General features: G+C 56.7%; 1 protein-coding gene across 2 annotated transcripts in view; it reads right to left on the reverse strand.

The window, feature by feature from the left end:
* PDE2A (phosphodiesterase 2A) overlaps window positions 1-22932 on the reverse strand; it is a 91274-nt gene that overhangs the window by 48599 nt on the left and 19743 nt on the right. Inside the window, exons 2-3 of one of the 2 annotated variants that reach the window (XM_059410108.1) lie at window positions 15524-15605; window positions 4523-4584 (exon numbers count right to left, since the gene is read on the reverse strand). In XM_059410108.1, coding sequence (XP_059266091.1) covers window positions 4523-4584; window positions 15524-15542 — 81 coding nt within the window. In that variant the 5' untranslated portion in view covers window positions 15543-15605. The remainder of the gene's footprint in view (window positions 1-4522; window positions 4585-15523; window positions 15606-22932) is intronic. The other variant, XM_059410107.1, reaches the window with a different exon arrangement.

The following is a 22932-nucleotide window of genomic DNA, read 5'->3' on the forward strand; positions in this document are numbered from 1 at the left end:
GGGGGGTGGCCCCCCTGAGGAACCTTGTCCTAGGGCTCACAGCGTCAACCCCAACACTGCCTCGGATCCGCTAGGCACCTCTGAGCCAGTCTTTGCCTCTCTCTGAGCTTCCATTCTAAGCCCTCACAGGGGCTGGACCTCCCCCTGGTTTTGGTCTGCCCAATGCCAGGCCCAGTCTGAGCTTGGGTCTTTTCTGGGTGTGAGTCCCTGGTACTTGACACATCCTCCTTTAGACTAGGCTTCTCTGATTGTAGGACCTATGTTCACCCATCTCCGTCTGGTCCTCGTTTGGTCAGGGGTGAGGACAGATGAACAGACCGACAGACAAAGAGATAGACTGGGAGGCAGCTGAGACCACCTTCCTGGCCCCAAGTCCCTGCACAGCCCAAGCCCCCGCAGTCCAACAATTGGGCACAGCCGGATGGCAGGGACTCCAGACCCCGAGAGATGCCAGATGTTGTGGCCAGCTTGCCGGCAGCAGCTCCTCTGGGGCCATGGGACATCACTGAGGCCACTTAATCCTGATGTGCAGAATCCAGGAGGGGGCTGGCACCTCTGCCAGTTATGAGCACTCACTCAAGAATCTTAAACACAGGGGTGCCTGGGTGGCTCAGTGGGTTAAAGCCTCTGCCTTCGGCTCGGGTCATGATTCCAGGGTCGTGGGATCGAGCCCTGCATCGGGCTCTCTGCTCAGCAAGGAGCCTGCTTCCTCCTCTCTCTCTCTCTGCCTGCCTTTCTGCCTACTTGTGATCTCTGTCAAATAAAGTAAATAAAATATTTAAAAAAAAAAAGAATCTTAAACACAGGCCAGGAAGTGTTGCCTCCTGGAAAGCAGCCCTCCCAGCCTCATCCCCACACTGCATTTCCTGGGCTCCACAGATATGCTGGGCCTTCTCTCACGGAGACTTAGGGCATCCTGTCCACATGCCCTTGTACACCCTGCTCTTATCACTTGCAAAGACCTTCTTAGCCCCCATGGCAATCTTGCCTTATAGGACCATCCCAACTCCTGCCTGTCCTTATCCTCCCCATCACTATGCCACCACGCTGGACCCATTTATTCACCATGGGTGGCCTCGGCCTCACCCCAGACTGTGGGATCAAGTGGACCCAGGGTCAGAGATCCAGGGGCTTCTCAGCACCAAGGCAGCTTCCTGCAGCCTCCTCTGGGGCTGTCTTTGTTCCAGCTCCTCTCTCTGCTTGTTCCCAGTCCTGGGCTGGGCCTAGTTGTCCTCATGGGGTACTCACAGAAGCTGACCACATGAACCTCTCTGACTACCCAGCTGATTTCTGGTCTCAGTTTTTGGCCTTGACCCTCCCCATCCTTCAAATTTCCAAGGTCACCTCCTCCAGGAAGTCTCTAAGACTGCCCCCAATCCAGCAAGTGCCCCTTTCTTGGAACTCCTCCAACCTTCACACAGCCATTCTCATTTAAACAAGAAACTTCATTGAGCACCTACTATGAACCAAGCCTGTGCCAGCTCTCATGGGGCCCAGGAGAGACAAAGGAGACTCAGCCTTGGTTCCTATCCCCCATATGTTTATAACTATGTGACAAAGGATATATAGCCACACGGGCAACAAGTCACCCAACTGTAAGTTCAGGGAAGCTTGGGGGCTGTGAGTGCCCAGAAAAGAGCAGAGACTGATTTGACCTGAGTGGAGGAAGCAATCTGAGAGGACTCCACAGAGGAGGTGACATCTAATCTGAGGCTTAAGAAGGGAGTAGGTAGAGAAAGAAGGGAAGGGCGTTCCAGAGAAAGGCGTTGATGCAAGCAAAGGCAGGGAGGCCAGGAAGAATGGGTACCCTGGGGAGTAAGCACTGCCATATCTGGGAGCAATGGGCAGACGTGAGGGGGCCCAACAGGCAGGGCTGGCAATGCCAAGGCCGGTGGTCTCTCCTTATCCTGTGGGCAGCAAGCGAGGAGCCAGTGCTGGGCAGGACATTAGTGTGTTAAGTGTGGATACTTGTGCCATCGTCTGTGTCGCCTCTCCCTCAGCCCCTGCCCTAGCTAGTGCCTCCGAAAGCCAGCAGAGAGGGCATGGACCCAGAGTGCTCAGTTCACTACTCAAACTGCCTCCCCCTGACCCCCCAGAGAGCAACGGCCTTGGCCCTGAAGTAGGGTTCCAGGCTGAGCCTGAAGAGCCCTCCTCCCAGCTGGCCAGTGGGCACAGGGGCCAGGGAGCCATCCCAGGAGGGGTGCTGAGCAGATGCCTGCCCCAGGAATGGGCGCTGGCAGCCCTGCTCCCCCAGCTGTCACGCTGCCAGCACCAGGAGGACGCGCCATGCCTACAGAAGCTCCGCGAGCCCTTGCCCAGCCCCATGCTGCTGCACCCCAGTCAGCCCAGGCCTGGCTCCAAGGAGCTCACCCTTGCGGGAAGCAGGGAGGGGGACCAACTCCCTCCCTGGGCCAGGCGCCTCGCACATACTTTGTAACTTATCCCAACGGCTCTGCTGTGATTACGGCCAATAGCAGTGATTAGGTCCACTAATGCTGGATCTTCTTCTCCCCTTTGACAGGTGAAGAAACTGAGGCTCAGGCTGGTTAAGGAACTGGCCCAAGGTCGGACACCGAGAAAGTGGTAAAACTAGGACTTGAACTCATGCCCACCTGACCCCAGCCCCTGCTCTCTCTAGTCCTGCTCTTTCTGTATTGGGGAGCACTCAGCACTTTCTCCCAGCAGAGCTTATCCTCACAGCCTAAAACCTTCCCCCTCTGAGGGAGGAAGCAGGAGGTCCAGACAAAGGAAATGTGGAGAGAGAACAGAAGCAAAGGGATCAAATGGGCATGATCCCCGGAGGCCTCTTGATGGGACTTGGTGGGCGGAACCTGAGCTGGCAGGGACCTGGGCAAAGGGGCAGGGCCCAGAGGTATACACAAGGAGCTCAAGCCTGGCTCCTTCCCTTGGGGCCAAGTTCCCAGCACCAAGGAGGGTCTCCACTTCTCCAGAGCCCTCTCCCCTCATGGCTTCCTGGGAAGATGACAAATACAGGCTTTCCTGGCAGGTGGCCGTGGCTGCTGAGATGCTGCAGGCTCCCAGGAACACCATCTGTCCCGGCCGCGGCGGGGAGGCGGGGGGAGCCTCTGCCCCGTGGGGAATGCCATGACCATAAATAAATTAATAATGACTTTCTAGCGCCACCCGCTCCAACCCACACCCCCGCCCCGCACCCAGCTCCCAGCTGCAGGGACATTCTCAGGACTTGGCCCCGTGTCCCGGCTGAACTCCTCATGCACCAGGCCCCGTGTGGACGCCTTCTTTCCCATCTCATTGGAGGGCAGCAAGAGAGCGAGGGCTGGGCACGAGACACGTGTGGGCTCCACACTCTGATCTGCCCTGTGTGCTCACTGTGTGACCCCACTGTGTCTCCGCTTCCCTGGCCATAAAAGGAGAATAATAGCAGTCCCTGCTTCCCAGGGAGGTTGTGAGGATTGAACAAGGAAGCGTGTCTAAAGCTTCTGGCCCAGAGGAGCCTCCTCCTTTCTCTCAGCCAGGCCAGGGCCCAAGAGTAGGCTCAGGCTGGTCCTGGTGGTTGGTCCAATTTGACACACAACCCTCCTCTGTGTCAGTCTTCCCAGTCCCCAGCCCACCCTGTTGCGGCTGCTCAAGGCCTCTCTGAGCACTGCAGATGCCCATGAGGCACCCCAAAGTCATGGTCAGGGCTGCAGAAGGCATCCCTCATCTCAAAGGATGTGCACTCCCTGAGCCCTCACCAGGCACCCTTTGGAGGGCAGTGAGAGACTCAGGAATGCAAAAGGCACAGTCCCCAGGCTGAGGAGCTCACAGTTCAGAGAGGAGACCTGTAGCGAAGCCTAACAGAGAAACCAGGGTACTAATGACACAGACATCAGAATGTTCCATCTGACTACCAGGGCAGGAGAGCTCGGAGGAGGGAGCAAGAGGGACAGGGAGGGCTTCCCGGAGGAGGGGAGGCTAGAGCTGAGCCCAGAAAGATATGGGAAGCTGAGGGAGAAGAGAGGGGCAGGAGTGGTTCTGGGGAGGCAGGATGGATGGGCGGGGGGGACTGTGGCCTGCTGGGGCTGCAGGGGGAGCAGGAGGATGGGAAGCATGGATTTTTTAGTAGAAACGGGACAAGTTCAGGTTTGCGTGTTAGGAAGAGCTTTCTGGCAGCTGCATGGGGAGAGTGGGGTGACTGAAAGCAGCCAGCAGGTGAGCCATCCAGGGGGATTGGGACATGGGGCAGGGATGGAGAGGAGGAGAGGAATTCAGAAAACCCTTAGGGCAGAGAATCAATGAATTGTTGGGTGAGGGTGGGGAGGCCTAGAAAGGGGTTTGGAATAATTCTCTTCATCTCTCCTCAGTGGGAGAGAGCTCCAGGCAGGAATAGGGCAGGGAAGGTAATCTTGGTGCAGGGCGACCCTAGGCTGGAGGGGGCGGGGCTGGGATTCAGCTCCAGCCTCCCAGTCCTCCTAGGGGTGGGGACAATGCTCAGGCTGACCCCCAGCCTGTGCCCGGACCCCTCCAAGCCCACCCAGTTCTCCCTCTCCTGAGCTCTCACCTCCAGTCCGCTGGCAATACTCCCTGGGGGCACTGGCTCCTGGGCAAGGAGGTCCCGGCTGGCTGTAGAGACAAGAAGGCCAGGAGCTGAGGCCTGCCAGGCCTTCTCCCTTTCTCCCCAGCCTGCCCGAGGGCCCTCCCCCTGCCCGCTGCCACCACCAAGCCCTCAGCAGACCCAGGGGTTCCTGTTGCCTGCGGGGGGCCTCCTCTTCTCAGGGAGCCTTGCCTGATTTTGCCCTGCTTTCTCCCCCCACCCCCATATCACTCCCTACTTCAGGTGGGTACCTCTGACTGGTGTATTCTCTGCCTTTTACTCTGAGAACAGAGCTGAGCTCCTTCTTTGAGCGGGGGCCTCCTCAGGAGGGGAAACAACCACATTGTTACTCCTTCTGAGGCCCCCTCCATGTCCACTTCTCTCCAGGGAACTTCACCACCCCTCTGTAAGCCTCGGTTCCCCATCGGTAAAATGGGATTTGCAATGTCTAGTTCACACTCTCACTGGGTTGGGCTCCCTGCTAGGGCAGTGGTCATGATGACATGTGTGAGCCCCCAGCCCCTTCCTAGCACCCAGTCTTCTGGGTTCCCGCTGCCCTCACCCACAATCCGGGGGCCACAGTTCCTCAAAGGCTGGCTGCCACCCCAAGGAGCCGCTCGTTTATTCTCCACCTACGGCCCAGGTGGCATCGAGTAAGCCCAGCCTCTCCAAGGCACTGCCCAGGGGCTGGCTGCCCCTCCCCACCCCCACCCCATAAGTACACCCAGCCATCGGACAGGCACAGGCGGAGGGATATTCTGAGCCTGGCTTCGTTCCAGTCAGCTGCTGGCCGCCATGCCAGCCTGGCGCGGGTGCAGGGGCTGATTTGATTTGGCAGCTTTGGAAGCGTGTGGTGGGGACGGGGAGGGGGAGAGGGATGAGACACCCATCCCTGCGAGGAAATAAACAGCCTTGGGCACTCAGCGAACGGGGGGGAGGGCGGGGTCGGGCGTGGGGGGGGGGGGAGGTTCTGCATTCCCTGCCTCGTAGCCCCTTCTTCTCACCCAGGCCCTGGACACCTGCCCATGACTGCTGGAATTTATGGCTCTCCTTGGGTCACCATAGGGGTCAGTCGCTGCACCTGGTGTGCGGAGGCTTGTGGTGTGGCTGTGGCAGGGTGTCTGGGTGTCCCCGTGTCCTGGGGGCTCTCCCTATTCAGCCAGGGTCTATAGCCCAGCCTGAGTACCACCTAGGAAGCTTGGGTCTGTGTGTGGGGCTGTGGTCTAGATGTAGCCATCCCCCAGGGTGACTGTGGCCGCATGGCTGGGCTTTGATGGGGGGCTGATGGCAGCCCAGGGTGTGACCAGGTCACCCACGTGCCTGAGTCTACTGTAGGGCCTGGTATGCCTTGGTCCCGGCCTGTTCCTTCCCTCTGTGCGATGACCTTGCTCACCCAGCCATGTCCGGCAGAGGAAATGACGAGAGCCGAGCTAAATACCTAACCCCAAGCCCGTCCCTTTGTCCACAGGCCTCAGCCTTCCTTTCCACCCAGGTCTCCAGTGGTCCACCCACTGTGCTGCCCCGGGCCAGCCCCTCCTCCCCTGACAGGAGGCAGTGATTCTCCGAACATCTCTGGCCTCCCTACCACTCTCTGGAAAAGGCCCTGCCTGTGCTTTTGGCTCCCCATCACTAGCTTCCAGCATGGGAAGGTAGGCATTCACAGTTCCTCCATAATCCCACCCCTGCCTCAGTGTTTGCCACCCTCCTGCCCACCCCAGAGGCAGGCCAGTCCGGCTCACCAGCCCTGGGGTTCTGTAGCACTCATCACAAGGCTGCTGGGCTGCTGGGGACCTGGGCTCCACAGCCTCCACTTAGAGAACTGCTGAGTGCAGTCAGGACTCTGACCCTCTGACCTCTACACTGAGAGGTCAAGGCCATGGGGTCAGACCAGGACCCTTGTGGTCCCACAAGCCAGGGCTGTGCCCCAGACACCAGCTAGGAGGTTAGGGGAAGGTGGAGCCTGCTTTGGGGAAGACATAATGTCTCATCTGTCACCGCCTCCCCATTGTCCCACTGTCCTCTGGGGACCTCAGGACTCTCCCCACCCCAGCCACAGGAAGCTGAGCCCCTCCTGGAGACAGAAGAAAGGGACACTGAAGGAAGGGCTTTAGGACTAGGAGGAGACTCACCCATGACTTGACTGTCACAGGAGAGAAACCTAGAATTACAGAACCCAGTTGTCACAAAGAGGCTAGTGAGAGGGAGACAGTCTGCAGAGAAGTCCTGGAGGGCTTCTGAGCGGAGGCATGTGGTGCTTCTCGAGAAGAGAACACCAGGTTCCAGGACAGCCTCCTAACTATGAGACACAGGTTTCCACCTGGTCTGTGTCCCAAGGGCAGGGTCTGCCCAAGGTAGGGGTCTGCCCAAGCTAGGCAGCTGGCACAGTGGCAGACAAGAGAGTAATCTAGGCCAAGAAGAGGGAGGACAGCTCAGGGCTGAAGAGAGAAGCTGCCAGCTGATCATAACCCTCAGGACTCATCGTAGCCGCCTGACACAGAGGCCAGACTGGGCCTAGCCACAGTCTGCTGTGCCTGTGTGGCAGGACCTTCCCCTCTCTGAGCTACTTTCCTCATCTGGAGAATGAAAGCATGGGACCTGATGATCTCCTGGGGCTCATCCAAGCCTAACAATCTTTGGAAAGAGATTGACACATATAGCCAGCCAGAGGGGGAGACTTGCGGCGTGAGAGAGAGGCTGAGTGAAGGGACAGGAGAACCAGGAGGCTCCTTGTGGGTCGGGCAGCTGGGGACCCTATCCTCAGGCCAAGACAGGAGGTGGTGGACAATGGACACTTGGGGATAGCAGGGAGCCACTGTCATCACCTTACTTGCCTTCTGGCCTGTGGGAGGAGAAAGATGGAGGAGTGACAGATAAGGGCTCTGCCCCCTAACAGGTGTCCTGCCTCAGCTCCTGTTCCTGAGATGTTCCAGGGGAAAGGTGGAAGCTGCAGACAAGGGGGAGCACCCAGCATGGGGAGTCCGGAAGCTGGGTTTCAGACCCTGCTGTGCTGTGTGAGCTGGGCAAGCTCCTGACCTCCTCACCTGATCTGATCACCAGGCTGAGACTCAGGCAGCTGGTCCCGGGCTTCTGAGGAACCCAGCTGGAATGAGCTCTCCCAAGGCCAAAGATCCTTCTCTCCTGACTCCAGGGCTCCTCACCCTCACCAACCCTGGTGTAAGTGCCGAGGCACGTGCGTAACCCAAGCAAGCCGGTGGGCAAATGGCCTGGCTTCCTGCCAGGGTGGGCCCTGGGCCTGGCTCCCAGGGGAGCACCCACTAGTCATCCATTCTCCAGGCCCCCTGGCTTGGGACCTCCCTTCCTCAAGCCCTTCCCACAGCCACCTCCAGGGCAGAAGAAGGGTCCTCCCTCCAGAGTTGCCAGTGGGTCACTGGCCAGCACCCACCCGCCTCCTCTGGCTGCCCTGGCCTCTGCCCTAGTCGGAGGCCCTTTGTGCTCGGGGCCCTCACAAACAGGGGTTCGTGCATTTCCACGTCCGTGTCCAGGAAGTGTTCATGTCCTGTTTTCCCCCTCAGGCCGGGGCTGGCCAGGCAGGGGGGGTAGGCGGTGAGCAGGCCTCTTTCCTCTGCCGTCTGTGGACACTTCTGCCCAGAGACTTTAGGGGCTGGGAGGAAAGGGCACTCCTCTCCCTGCCATGGTCTGAAATAGCTGAAGAACGGAGGCAGGAGGATAAAGGAAATCACTCCTTCTTTTGCAAGCCTAGGGAGCTGCGGCTCTCACACGTGCACAGATGTGGCTTCTGTTGTGGTGGAAGAATCCCCCTGGTCCCGTCACCCGTCACCCATGCCCCAGGCGGGAGAAGGTCTCCTTTCCCCAACACCGGGCTGGGCCCCTCCTCCCCTCCCCCACTCCCCAGGGGTGGGGCCCCCATCATCCGGAGCTCTCTCCATTGCTTCTCGTTATGTTTTTAATAACCTAACATCAACATTAACGAGGCAGGTGGCTGCAGCTCTTCCCAGCAGCCCCATTTAGAATCATTGAATCATCAAATCATCAAATCCTAGAATCCTGGATTCACAGAATGCCCGCCTATCCGGCTCCTGGAGTCTCAGCAACTTCAGTCCCAGAATGTCGGAATCACACAACCACGCTTCCACACAGCTCCGGCTGGGAGCTAAGCGTCGGGGAAGGCTAGAAACCCACAAAGTGCCAATGCCGGGTTCTTAGAGTCATGCATACCCAGAGCGAGAGCTCATGCATGCCGTGGTGGAAAAGGCCCCTACTTCCTCCTTTCCCAGGTGAGAAAATGCAGCCCAGAAAATGGTGCAAGACGAGCAGAGAGTGTGAGTCAAGCAATGCCCACCCCAAGACTGCAAATTAGGACCATAACATCCGGGGGTTCCCGAAACGGCGTCACATTTACAATAGGACCCCGTGTTCATGCTGGAGTGGTGCTGCTCTTTCATTTTTACTCCCTTCCCCTCGTGCCCCCTCCCAGCTCTCCCCAAGTCTCCCTGTGCCCCCACCCCACCCCACTGGGCACTGTAGCCGATACCCCATCTCCTGGCACCCTTCCCTCCTCCAGGGCCCCTCAATAAACACAACCACAGATGGGAGATTTTGAGGGCTAACTTCCTGGTGGGGGTGCGGACAGGAAAAGCGAAATGCCTGTCACCTGAAGCCACCAGAAAGAGGGCGGGCTCCCTGCAGGCGGGACCCTGAACTCAAGTCTGGAAGGTCCTGTAGCCGCTGTGGGGGGTCACTCACACCTGAGGCAGCGGCTTCCAGGGAGTTGTGTCCAAAGTGGAGGGAAGCGACTGAGGCTTACAATTGATACTAGAATCATCAGTTAGGTTTAGCATTTTCATAAATTTACATTTTAACTCGTTTTGGAATGTACTCACACATTTTGGATTTGAATTTTATTAAATATTACGTTTCACAGATTGTTTTAATTTTTGAATTCCGAACACTCTGTGCTCAGGGCAGTTCCTGAGTCTCCATGCTGCAGGAGAGGGCACAGGAGCCCGGAGCAGGGTCCAGTTCTCCTCGTCTCTTCTTAGCCTCAAAGCTCCGGACCTGGGACACCCTTCCTGAGACCTTTCAGACCTTAGAGGGCCCTGACACAGGCCCAAGCATCTGCCCTCATGCCCTGTCTTCTCTCGAGATCTGTCCTAGACACCCAGGGCAGCGTTTCCTCTCTTTCTCTCTGTACCTCCACAGCCGAGTGGCTCCCTCTTCCACCCTTGAGGGTCTCCCCTCGATCCTCTGCCTCTTCCTGCCCTGGCCTCATTGCTCTTCTCTGGACCATACTGTGCCAGCCTCACCACTTCGGTGTGCTCTCCACCCTGTGACCCAGAGGCTTTCCTAACAAGCAGATCTGAGCAGTCCCTCCCCTGCTTTCAACTCTCCCCACTAGTGCCCAGTTTCTTCTGGAAAAAAGTCCAGATCTCTTCACTTATAAGTCCTGCACAATTTGTCCCTGCTGACCTCACCAGTCTCGTCCCCAGCTACACACACACACACACACACACACACACACCCTACCCTGGGCCTCAGAGCCCAGGCAGTCCAGGATCCACAGAACTGTAGAACCATACTTCTCTCCCTCTGTTACCAGCAAGCTGTTACATTTGCCACTCTTTCTCTCTGTCCAGAACTTTCTCCTAGCTCATCCCTTAGCTCTCAGATTAGATGTGTTTCCTCCTGGAAGCTCCCCAGCTTGCCCTCCCTCCCACTCTGGGCTGAATCAGGGGTCACTGCTCTGTCCCATCATGGCCCCCCAGTCTCTCCAGCATTGCCGTCCCCACACTGCCTACCACATTGGTCTTTGGGCCCCCGCCTCCACCCCATTATCTGCCCACTGTCAGCCCTGGTACCTAGGTCCACCGAAGGGCCATAGGACAGATGCACTGTGGCTCAGACGTGGGCCTGTGTGTGACAGAGCCTTAAAGCCCACCTTGTGCTCATCTTTACCTCCTGCCTCTGTGGGGCATGTAGTAGATACTCATTGAATGTCCACCTATGAAGGCCTGGTAGTACACAGTGTGTGGCCTGGATAGGCAGGCTGGGATGCTCAGAGTAAGTCAGCGTCCCCAGGTTGGGCTGGGGACTTCCTGGAGGAGGCATCTGGGAGAATCCTCTAAGTGTCAGTCTTAAGATAACAATTGAGGACAGGTCACAGGAAGTCCCCAGCCCAGACACAGGACCAGCAGAGTGGGAATAAAGTCTGCAGGAGGGAGAATTGATGGTCATTGTCCAGGACAGGGTCACTGGCGGGCCTAGCAGTGCATTCAGAAAAGCCCTCCAGGAGAAGGACTGCTTCTGGCTGGTCTGGGGCAGGGAAAAAGGTAGAGCTGAATCAAGTTGGAGAAAGTGGTAAACCAGAGACATGGAATAGAAAGCTCTGTCTCTTCTTGTCCATGGACCCAGAAAAGAAAAAGCTGCGCGGGGGCTGGTCAGGAGGAGCAGGGAAAGCTGGGGCAGCGTGGAGATAACATGCGTGTTGACCCCAGGGGCAGGGTGGGTGTGGAGGGCGGAGGCTGGCCGGGAGCATGTCCCCAGCTGTGGCTGGGAAACGTTTCCTGTCTCCTGGCCAGGGGGGTCATTAATAATCGTTTACACGCCACAGGCAGCACGGAGGCCAGCCAGGGAGCAGCATGGTGCGGGGCTGGAGCCCAGCCCAGTGACCAGTGGAGCTGTGTTCTGGGAAATACAGAATTGCTGTGTCCTGTCACCTTACCGTGAAACCTGGGCACGTCCCCCAACCCCTCTGGTCTCTGGTAACACTGGTGAAAGGAGGGTCTAAAGAAGAGAGCTGTCTTGAGTCCCCTCCCTGCTCTAGGCCTCGGTTTCTCTAGATGGCAGATGGGCTGCCAGCCCGACAGGGGGTGATGACCATCTGATGATCGATGTGGCCATCTGGACTCTGTCGAGCCCAGCTCAGGACGTGCGGGATGGGCAGACCCGGCCCAGTCTCCGAAGAGCTTGTGTTCTGATTGGGAGCCTAATACCATGGGGTGCATGCCTGGAGCCTCCCAGAACCACGTGCTAACGTCAGGCTGGGGAAACGGACTGGAGGGTTGTGTGCCCAGGGCCTAGGGGGCTGACAGTGTGGCTGGGCTGGCAAGATGGGCTTTCTCCAGCATGGGAGGTGGGCGCCCCAGGAAACCTATTTGGGCCCTGCTGTGTCAAACTGGGCCTGCCTGGTGCGTAGCAGGTGCACAGTAAACGCTGTAGCCAAGCGAACAAATTCATCTGTTAAATGAGACCCCTGTGAAAGGAGCCTGAGATCTGGAAAGAGCCACCTAACAGATGATGGTGACAATGACAGTCATTTTGGCTGAACCAAGGTGGGTGGGAAGAGGTGATGTGAAAGCCTAAGAAGGCTGGAGGCCCAGGGATGACCCTCCAAAGCCAGATAGGACTGCTTGGGGAGGATCAACTGCCGTCAAGATCCTTTTTTTCCGGTTGACTCAGAATCTTCCTCAGCCCCAGGCCACACTTCTCTGCTTACTCAACACCCCCTTCCAGGCCCAGCTTAAGCCCACTCACAGCAGGAAACCTTTTGGAAGGTAATACTGAGGTGGTGCCCCAATCCCCTCCGCTGATGACTCTGGTAGTCTGGGCCTTCCAACTGTCAGGAGGCCTGGCCTTTCTTCTTCCCAAATACCTGTCAGCAGGCCGCTTGCTAAGTCTTCTCTATCGCTTTCTCTGGAGGATTTGACCTAGGTCCTCCTACTGACTGGCATCTCCCCTATCAAACTAGAGAGTCCCCAAAGTGTAACCAGACTTCCTTTTTCAGATAAGGGTCTCTGTGAAGACAGATGTGAGGTCAACAAGAGGAGATAGATTAAGGCCTTCCTGGTTGACTCCCAGCCCAGGGACACTCCCTGAGGGCCACACAGAGAAGAGAAAAGGACAGGTTGGCATGCAGAAGGGGGCTCCCGGAGGCTTGGCACCCCAGAGATGATGTGAGCCAGAAAGGGTCCTGGGCCACCCATCGGACGAAGACCTCACAGTTGGCTAATTCACCCAGTGCCATGCCCAGTCCAAGCTGCTTTTGAGCCAAGGAGGCACCCCTCGGGATACAACCCAGGCCCCACGGCTTGGGCCTGAACCCCTCCCCACTGTGGCACATTGTAAGGGGGTAGTAAACACAGTGAGCCTACAACACGTGCATCCTTTCTCCGCCCTCCTCCAAAGCCCAGCCCAAAACACAACACAGACCCAAACGAAAAGAACAAAGCTTCCCAGACCACGACATCACCCGCCGCCTGCCTGTCCAGCGCCTGCTCCACCGGAAACCCAAGACAAAGGCCTTGGTCAACGTGAAGAGGATGAAGGGCAAAGGGTAGAGGCTTGGGGTGGGCCATGACAGCACGTCACTGGGGATCTCTGGGGACCTCATTGGGAGGGAAGCAAGGACAGGATGGCAGCCAAGACCTCCCTGTACACACACATCATTCCACAAACATTTATGGGACACCTGCTGGATTCCACACAGCCCAAACATTACATACCTCATTCCTCACCTCCACACACCTTGAGCACACACTTGCCCCCTGACGCATACTCCACAGTTCTCAACACTGCCTACCCCTCCACGCATACACCACTAGCTCACCGACACCCTTCACACACCCCTCACCACACACCACACATAAACAACTCACAGAGAGAAAAGATCACATAATCCACATGTCACACTGAAAAGTCACACAGCTCACACACCCACACTTCACACCACACACTAAAGCTCCCACCACGCGCCTCACACACCCCACACTCACCTCCCCAACCACAGACACACACACACACATCCAATTAAATTCAACACACACACTATCTAGACATGGAGACACACCCTGCATAGATGACGTGCACACCTAGTGTCACACATTTGTGGACACACGCGGACCTGTGGCAGAGACAAGCCTGCCGGCACATCGCCTCCTGCTGCCCACGTGCACATGGGCACACAGACACACAGACACACACACACACACACACACACACTTAGCTGACCAGTCCCTAGCCTTAGACCCCTCGGTCCTAGCTGCTACACCCTTCCCTATCCAGAGGGGGCACAGACAGCCATCACACAGACACATGACACTCAAACACCAGCCCCTGGGTCCAAATACATTTCCCAAGCAAGCCCAGGGTGTACCACAGTGACTCTGAGCCGCCTAGGCTGTGAACACACTCAAGCCCACACACGGCTCCCCCCCCCCCCCCCCCCCCCCCCCCGATGCCCCACGAATCCCCCCACCAGGCCCCCACAGTGGCTTTTCCTGGCTACACACAACAGCCGAGAATATATGCAACCACCCACAAAACCCCCCCATGCAGGCTGACCCTACAACTCCACCCCATGGAGACAGACACACCACATACACACATGTTCCCTGGACACACAACACTCGTGCATATAGCTTCCACTCCACACTCACAACACAGCCCTCCTAGCAGCACATGACAGGCAATGCCATACACACCATCTTCACACACACCGGAAACCCCCATGAGTCCCCCCCCAAATTATCGCATTGGTGATGCCACACACAATACTTCATGACACATCACATATGATCACACACAAGGCACACCGAACACATGAAACGTGGCCCATCCTACACAAACACACATACAGCCCAGACTCACCCAGTCCCGGAAACCTCCCACCACAGGTCACTGGCTCCAGATTGCAGTCTACTCCCCCATCGTTCCTCCATCCCAAGCCCCTAGCTGTCCCCAGTCAAGACCAGGACGGTGGGGATGGGGGTTGTAAGTTATGACCCCAGGACTCCACACATAGTCCCCACCTACCTTAGATCCATGGGCACCGCCCAAGGGCTGTACTCTCCATCTTTAGTCCCTTCCACCAGCGCCCACACCATGCCATGCCTGACAACATGGGGCAAGCAGAGGTCCTGGGGACACTGGCCCCATACTCTGAGTCTACCCATTCCCCACCCCAAAGCAGAGGCAGATATAAGGGGAAGGGATGATCACAGGGTGAGGCCCTAGAACAAAGATAGAGACCTAGAGAAATGGAGGGGATGGACAGACTGAGAGAGATGAATATGGGCAAAAGGAACCAAAAGAGAGAAATGGAGGGGTAGAGAGAGAGGATGCCCAGAAAGACTCAGAGAAGGCAGAGGAGAAACCAGAGAGTAAAGTGGGACCACCACACTGGAGAGAAACAAGAGGAGAGGGTGAGACCCCTAAAAGACGAGAGGACCTCTTACAAAGGAGAGAGGAAGGGTAGGAAAGCAGGAACCAGGTGGAAGGGGGTCCTGCAGAGAAAGACAAGCAGTGATAGAAAGAGGTGTTTGGACCCTGGGGTAGAGTCCCAGGTGAGGACTGAAGACCAGATGTTTGAGTGGGAATCTGGGTGGGGGCACAGATGAGGCTGTGGAGTAGAGGTGCATGGGCTTGGGGTGAGGCTCCAGCTCTGACAGAGATCTTGCTTGAGAGCTGGGGGTTCAGGTGTTCTGGGTGTACCTGGAGTCCTATATATATATATATATATATATATATATATATATATATGTGAATATAGACATATATATATATATATATATATATATATATATATATATATGCACACACATATATATAAAGTGGGTGTTCAGGGTTTTGGGCAGGGTCATACATTTATCTGGAAGGCGGGGGGTTCCAGGTTTGAACAGAGCTCTCCGTGGGGACTGGGGTCCTACTCTGGACTGGGAGTTCAGCGCTTGGAGTGGAGTCCCAGATCTAAAAGGGGTTCAGAGTCTGGGGTGAGGTCTGGACTGTGAGCTGGAGATTCAAGGGCTCCGGGTATGGGCTGCAGTCCCGGCACAGGAGTGGAATTCAGAGCTAGGGGAGGGGGCCCCACTTTGAGGAGGGCTCTGGGGCAGAGTGGACTACGGAGCTGGTGCCCGCACGCCCCTTGGAAGACCCGGCCGAGCGCTCGCCCGACACCCCGTCCTCCTCGTGCCCAGCGCTGGGGGCCCCCCCTACCTGCAGGCTGTCGGCGCATGGCTGCGGCGGCGGCGGCGGCGGCGGCTGCTCGTCCGGCTTGAGGAAGACCTGCTGGCCCCGCCTGAGGAATTGGACAACAGCGATGAGGATGTGGTGCAGCACCAGGACCATGCTCGCAGCCGCCCGCCCGCCCGCCTGCCCGGCCGCTGCGCTCGGTCAGCGCGTCCGCGACAGCTCCGCCGGGTCCGCGGGAGGGTCCGCCCAGGCCCCGCCCAGGCCCGCCCACTCCCCGCCCCCCGACCGCGCGGCCCCGCCTACCCTCCCGCCGCCGCGCGCTGCACCTCTCGGTTCGTCCAACCTGCGGACCCCCCCAGGGCCCCCCTCACCGCCTGGCTCTCACCTCCCTTTTCTCTCCGCTCTCAAGACTCTTCCAGCTTGTCCGCTATTAGGATCCCTACCAGGTAGCCAGCTCTCAGCTTCCGCTCGCTCCTCAGGCCTCTCGCCCCTCCTATCGCTACCTCGCCTCTCGGAGCCCCTCTCTAGTCCGATCACGTCCTCTCCCACCACTTAGAAAGTCCTGGGGCCCGGCCAGAGCCCCAAATCAGAGACCAGCGCAGTGACAGGAGGGACGGAAGGCGGAGGGTAGAGGGGGAAGGGGCCGCTGACCCGATGCAGGGAGCCCCGGGCCGGTTCCTCTTCAAGTCGGGGAGAATTATAGAGGTCGCCCGGCGACGGACAGGCCTGGGGCAGTTGCCAACCTGTGAGGGGGGACACGTGCGCACAGACACGAGCGCACACACGGACAGGCGCACCATCTCAAGAGCGGGGTAGCGGCCCCGGACCCCCTGCACTGGGCAGGCAGGTCTGCGTAGGCGTCCCCGGAAGCCAGAGAGGGTGCGGGCCCCTGGGCCACACAGTAAACAGTTCGCCGGTGGGACCCGCGCGTCCGGAGCGCAGTTCTCCGCAGAGCGGCCTCTGTGCTCTGGCGCCTGCTGTAGCCGCGACACTTCTGCGCCCTCTGCTGTCCTACCGCGGCAGCGCGGCCGGGCCCTGTTTGCCGTCTGCCCTGGCGAGGAAGGTGGGGGGGCAAGCGGAGGGAGGAGGGGTCACCTGGGCCAGCTCCCTCTGGACCCACCCAATTCCTAGCCTCCACTTGCTGTGAAATCCGCTGGGGTGGTAGAACGTGTCTGGACTGGAGGGTGTGCTTTGGATCACACCTGGCCTTTGTCAGCGACTTGCAGCATGACCTTGGTCAGATTCCCTCCCCTTTCTGGGCCTCAGTTTTCCCATCTCTTTCACAAGACTGCCAGGATAATCAACCCCGATAAAGGTGGGAAGGCAGCCAGAGTCCCCTGACAGCCCTCGCTGTGATCTGACCTGAATCCTTCCCACTGCACTGCAGGCCCCTTCTCGGCAACATTCCCCCTTCCCCACTTGGAAGGTGACTCAGTGAGCCCCCAGCCTCCCCACCTTGTGGGGCTGATTCATCTGGGGCCTTTCTCCCTGAGGAGTGATTTCCTCCACGTTGAGTCACTGAGCCCGGTCCTGGACACAGTCCAGGCCCCTGACACAGGCTGGACCGAGCCCTTTCCATCTTATCAGCCCAGGGGGAGCCCCTCCAAGCTGGGATTTCTCCCACCTCTGTTTCTGAGGCCCGGCTCTGAACATGCTTCTTCCTCTGCTCAGACACCTTTAAAGATTCCCTACCACAAACACCAGAAAGCCCAAATCTTCAGTCTGACATAGCAGACCCTCTGTAATGTAGCCCTGACTTATCTTCTCAGCTTTGAACCTCTTGCCGCCATTCCTTAAACTTATACTTCCTCCTGTACTCAATGGGTGACTGACTCATCCTCTAGACCCTTGCCCATGCCACCCTACCCCTGATGCCCTCCAGATCTTGTCAGCCTGCTTACCATTCAGGGACCAGAGGCCCACATCCTCCAGGAGGCCTTCCCTTGATGCTACCTTAGTCCTCTGGGTCCCCCTTCTTGTGCCGTTCCTGGGAGCCATGTCTGGGAACGTGGGGAGGAGTACAAAGCTTTTCTGTCACTAAGTGATCCAGGCCAAGTCAATGTATTTTACTTTATCTTCAGATTGGGGCAATGTGGCCTACTTTTTAATACCCTAGAAATCGGCATGGGCTAAGGTGATGTAAAGGTTCTGGCCCAGATAAGGGCCTCCTTTCCTTTCTTGGCCTCAGTTTCCTGCTCTGGAAAGCGGGTTGGGTGACCAATGTAAAGACTATGCAGAAGGACTGAGTCTGAGCCCAGAGTATGAAATGCTTGGCAAACCCTGAGCACCTGTTAGTCCTGGGCTTTAACAGCCTGGCTGGAACACAGGCGCCAAGAGGCTATCTGTTACAGCCACAGGACAGAGCTATTCATCAGGGGAAGCCATGTCAGACCCCGCAGTCAAGTGCCGACCCTGGCCCAGCACAGCCATTATCCCTTGGGCTCTCAGCTCTAAGCTGGACCTCCCAGCACTCACCTCCTAATAGGTTGTTTCTTAAATCTTCCTTGGCCATCTTATACTGCAGCTCAGTGGCTGGGGCCCCGGGTACTTGCTCTGTGTCTCCCTCAGTCAGATTCACTCTGCATCAATCCTTCAGACTCAAGCATTCCTCTGAGGGTTTGCATCCTAACTCTGCCACAGACTTGTGGGATTCTGAGCAGGCTACTGAACCTCTCTGGACCTCATTTTACCCATCTGTGAAATGTTAATACACTATATTTAATAAACAAACTTCCTTCTTTTGATGCTTGGCAGGATACAGAGGCTTTTTCGAAAACATCCCGCCATGTAATCCTTGAAAGTCTCCATCCAGCCCGCTCCCAGGAGAGGCAGCCCAGGCTCCTCGAGATGGCAGAGTGACAGGCCATGCCTAAGCCCTCACTGCCAGGAATTGACTCTCCCTCCAAGGCTAGAACTCCTTCATTCCCCCCATGAATCCCTGTCTGCCAGCTCTTCATTCTGTGATTCTGTGTTGGGTTCTCACCCTGGCTCATGCCTGGGACTCCCCCACCTCAGGTACTTTTAAATGTTCCCAGGTGATTCTAATTTGCCGCCAGGTCTGAGAACAGAACCCCCGATGAGATACATACTGTTCCTGGCTGACCTCAGTCCCATGAAATCGAGGGATGAGCTGACCCCTATGGCCTGAGTGTTTATATCTGGAGCTGGGGGACTGTGTGTTCAAGGGGCTTGAACATTTATTTCCAATACTTACTATGAGCCTCCCGGTTCAGTGCCTCAGGAACAATATAAGGTCAGATCTGTTATTAGCCACATTTTACAGATAAGGACTCTGAGGCACAGAGAGACCAAGTAACTTGTCCACAGTCACACAGTTAGTAAGTAATGGAGCCAAAATTCAAACCCGGCCCATCTGGCTCCAATCTGTGCCCTAAATTCATGCTCCACATCTTGAAGAAAAGCATGTGAGAAAAACAGATTTTCCCACCTCTCCTTTTGCCCCCAACAATGCAGTGACTGAGGGTTCTATGCTCCCAGTCCCTGAACCCTCTGCGCGTCTCGGTCACAAGGAAGCCCGGCCCCAGAAATGCCTGCCCCAGCCCTTCTAGACCCTTCTTTTCATCGCCCCACCTTATGGGCCACTCTAACTGTCCCATGGCCCAGCTACTGAGTATTTTTAGGAAAAAGTGACTCAGCCCACAGCTTGTCAACCTGGGTTCCAGGACCCCCAGACCTCAGGCCCTGTCCAGAAACGAGGTCTTTGTTGTTCCTGATGATATTGACACCGCTGTGGGCCACCATGTTCACAAAACACTTTCTCAGCTGGGCCAGGAGAGTGGACTTTCCTGCTGGCCATCCCTCCAGCTGACCCCCAACAGACCCCCAATCTGCTCTCACCCCCCATGCCCACATGTCCTACTTCCACAAGCCTGTCTGGTGTCTGACATGCCTCCCTCCTGTGGCTGCTAACTGTGGTCAGACTCCTGGAAGCCCAGGTTCAGATCTGAAGGAAGCCTGCCCTGACATACTGGGGGACTTCAGGCAAGGTCTGGCTCTCAGATAGTTCAGAAAAGTGAGCTTGATTCTCACTGAGGGCTCAGGCAGCTTAGGTGGAGGGAGGCAGCATCCAGGTAGGGTTAATTGGGCACAGAGCAGCTTTCTTGGGCAGACAGGCCTGTCTGGGCATGCCGGACCCAAGGACCGTGAACAAGGACCAGATCCCCGTGTGGCAGGCTCCTCAGGAGACAGTGTGTATGACTCAGTTTTTCTGTGACTTGGGCGTGGAGCCGAGAGACTCTACCATCCTAGGGGCCCTGCAAAGGGACAATCCAAGAAGTGCCTGGAGGAGGTGACATCCCTGCAGGTTCTGTGTCCATCTATAGCCTGTCCTGCACGCTTCAGCCCTGGCGAGAGCATGGGTATAAGCCACCCTTAGGTACCTGTGTGTGTGTGCAGGTGTGTAAGGCCTAACACCCGAGCCTGTGAACATGGTGTGGGTGAAGGCTGGAGAAAGTATGACTACAGGTTTGTCATTTTATTTTTTTGTAAGGATGTGCGATGCTTCCATGGTATAGCTGAGTGTGTGTGTGTGTCTATGGAACGTGCGTGTATGTATGTGTGTGCACACAGGTCTATGTGTGCAGGTGCAAGTGTGTACATACACACGTAGGCATATGTGGACAGTTGTAGGTGTGCACGTGTCCACATATCAAAAACATACATTTACGTGTGAATATGTGTGCAAGTGTGTGAGTATGCATGTATTCAAATTCATACCTAACAAGAGGCACTGCCAAGGCCACCAGCTCAGGTTAGCTCTCTGTGTCCCTTGGCTATGGCCCCAGATGTAGGGATAGCCCTCACAGAGAAAGGATCCAGCCACAGGGAGGTGCTGGGAAAATACGGATTTTGGCTCTGGATGAAAAGGTCCTGCTCCTAGAGCCCTGGGAGCAGCTGAGTGGGGAAGAGCACAGGCTGAGCAAACTCAAGCCCAGGGGAATCTGGAGATGGGGAGGAGTCAGCCGAAGTCTCATCCATTTCCATGTTATTTGTATACACATTTGTCTGCAGCAGATGGCCAGGTCCATGACCCTAGAGAGTTAAGGGAACCAACAGGATTCTGGCCCAGACTAGCCCAGGGCCTATAGTCTCACATCTGGGCTGAGGTTCACGGGACTCAGGCCTTTGCACATGTTAGGACTTAGTATCTTCTCCTTATCATCTACTGTATCTGTTTCCCTGTGTGCCTCCCCAGTCAGACCTGTTGCCCCTCCATGAAGAGATGGGTCTGATTCAGTTCCACGTGTACATGTCCAACTCAGGGCCGAGCACAGAGTAAGAATGCAGGGTGGATGTGGAGGCAGAGTCCAAGGTATCGTGGCCCCCTCGACAGGCACAAGGCCTCCCTGGGACACCATAATCACACACACACTCACCATCTTCCCACAGATACACACACACTCCTACCGCTCACACACACACACGCACTCTCCTATACCTACACACATGCTCACATGACTCCCACACACAGAGGCATAGGTGGGCATGTCTGCCTCAGGGCTTCCTTCAGGGACCACTATGCCTCCTTCCCAAGGCCCATAACCACTGGAGTCGTCTTTTCTGCAACCTCACCCACACTCCATGGCTCCCAGTTGCCTGCTGGACAAAGCTGGAGCCCTTCAAGGTCCACCAACCAGCACTCGCCATCTCCCTGTGCTTTGCCAGGTGTTCAGCCTTCCCACTGTGCTGTCCCCTCCAGGGAATGGGACTCTTTCTTTTTCATTCATCGCTGTGACCCGAGCACTTAGAACAAGGCTCAACCCAGAGGAACTGCTCAAAAAGAAATCTGTGACTTCGTAAATCAGTGGTAGAATCCTCCTTCCAGCCTGGTCTGCTCCCTTACATAGGATTTGCCCAACTGTATCTGTTTCCCTGTGTGCCTCCCCAGTCAGACCTGTTGCCCCTCCATGAAGAGATGGGTCTGATTCAGTTCCACGTGTACATGTCCAGCTCAGGGCCGAGCACAGAGTAAGAATGCAGGGTGGATGTGGGGGCAGAGTCCAAGGTGTCGTGGCCCCCTCGACAGGCACAAGGATATCTGGAAGATTGGGCCATCTGGGCCAATCACACAAAGCCTACACATCCCAGGGAAGAGGCCTCCCCACAGTCTACCTTCATCAGAGCCCCTTTCTAAAGTCACCCTGACTGGTGATCTAGGCTTTGCTCGCACACTCCCAGGGACAGGGAGCTCACTTTCTTAGCAGCCAACTCCTTCCTCTGTGTGGTGGCTCTGCCTGGTGCTGACTCCTCCCACAGCACCATCCTGTTAAACCCTGATCATCCTGAGCCACGATTCCCATGGAAACCAGGAAGGAAGACTTGAGCGAAAGGAGAGGCAGATCCCAGCTTTCCCAGCAGCTCTCCCAATCTTTCCAGCTTTGGGAAGAGATGGGAAAAGGAGCTCTTGGTTCTCAGCCTACACCAGGGAAAGACAAATGGGTTTAAGGTGCTCAGATTCCCCTAACCTCAACTACCATCCTCCAGAGCCTGGGGTGGGGCGGAGACAGCTCAGTGCTAAGAAACTCCTCAGCAACCTCCACTGAGCCCCACCCCCTCACTGAGCTCCAACCCTGAGTCCCGCCCCTCACCTTCATTGAACCCGGCCCCCTCCCCAGATCCCATCCCCTCACTGAACTCCCATCCTTCTCACTGAACCTGCACCCCTTTATTAAGCTCCACCCCCCTCACTGAGCCCCCTCCTCTCATCCCCCACACCCCTACTCACACCCGTCTCCCTCACTGGAGCCTCCTTCCTTCCAGTCTTGGGGACCATGAAGAATGTTCTGACTCTAGCCCTAGGAGTGCCATGTGGAAACGTTTCCTCCTGAGCCCTGACTCAAAGGCTGGGTAGATAGAGGAGGGCAGGCTGGTCCCCGGCCAAGGGTGTCTGCCCAGACTCCCATCCAGCCCCGCCTGGACAGCTGCAGCCCACCAGCTTCCTCTGCTGGCTCTTCCTGGTCTGGCCCTGCTCCAAAGGGATCTCAGGCTGCCGTCGGTCACTGACCCCAGCAACCGCCCCAACACACACCAGGGTTGCTCAGAGCTAAGCCCATGAGAGATACCAAGGCACAAGAAAGTCTAAGCAACAGGGACTCAAGGCCCCGTGCTCTGAAAACTCCCTGCTGGTGGAGAAACAATCATAGAGAGAGGCCCCTGTCTGTGGCTTTGAGGTTCCAAGAATACCCAGAGCTTTGTGTTCTAAGAAAATCAAGCCTCTATTATAAGTCCCTTTATTTCAAGAGTCTGTGCTTCTTAGATTCTATGCATGCAAGAACCTGGAGTCCTGAGAGTACAGGAGTCCAGGACCCCGTTATTCTAACTGCCTGACAAGCCAGAACTCCGCTAGGGTCTCCACAACCCTCAGAGCCTGCTGGTCTGGAGGCTTTAGTCTCTGTGAATACCAGGTAAGAGAG

Source organism: Mustela nigripes, chromosome 1 (assembly GCF_022355385.1).
Source record: "Mustela nigripes isolate SB6536 chromosome 1, MUSNIG.SB6536, whole genome shotgun sequence".
In the NCBI taxonomy this organism is placed as follows: Eukaryota; Metazoa; Chordata; class Mammalia; order Carnivora; family Mustelidae; genus Mustela; species Mustela nigripes.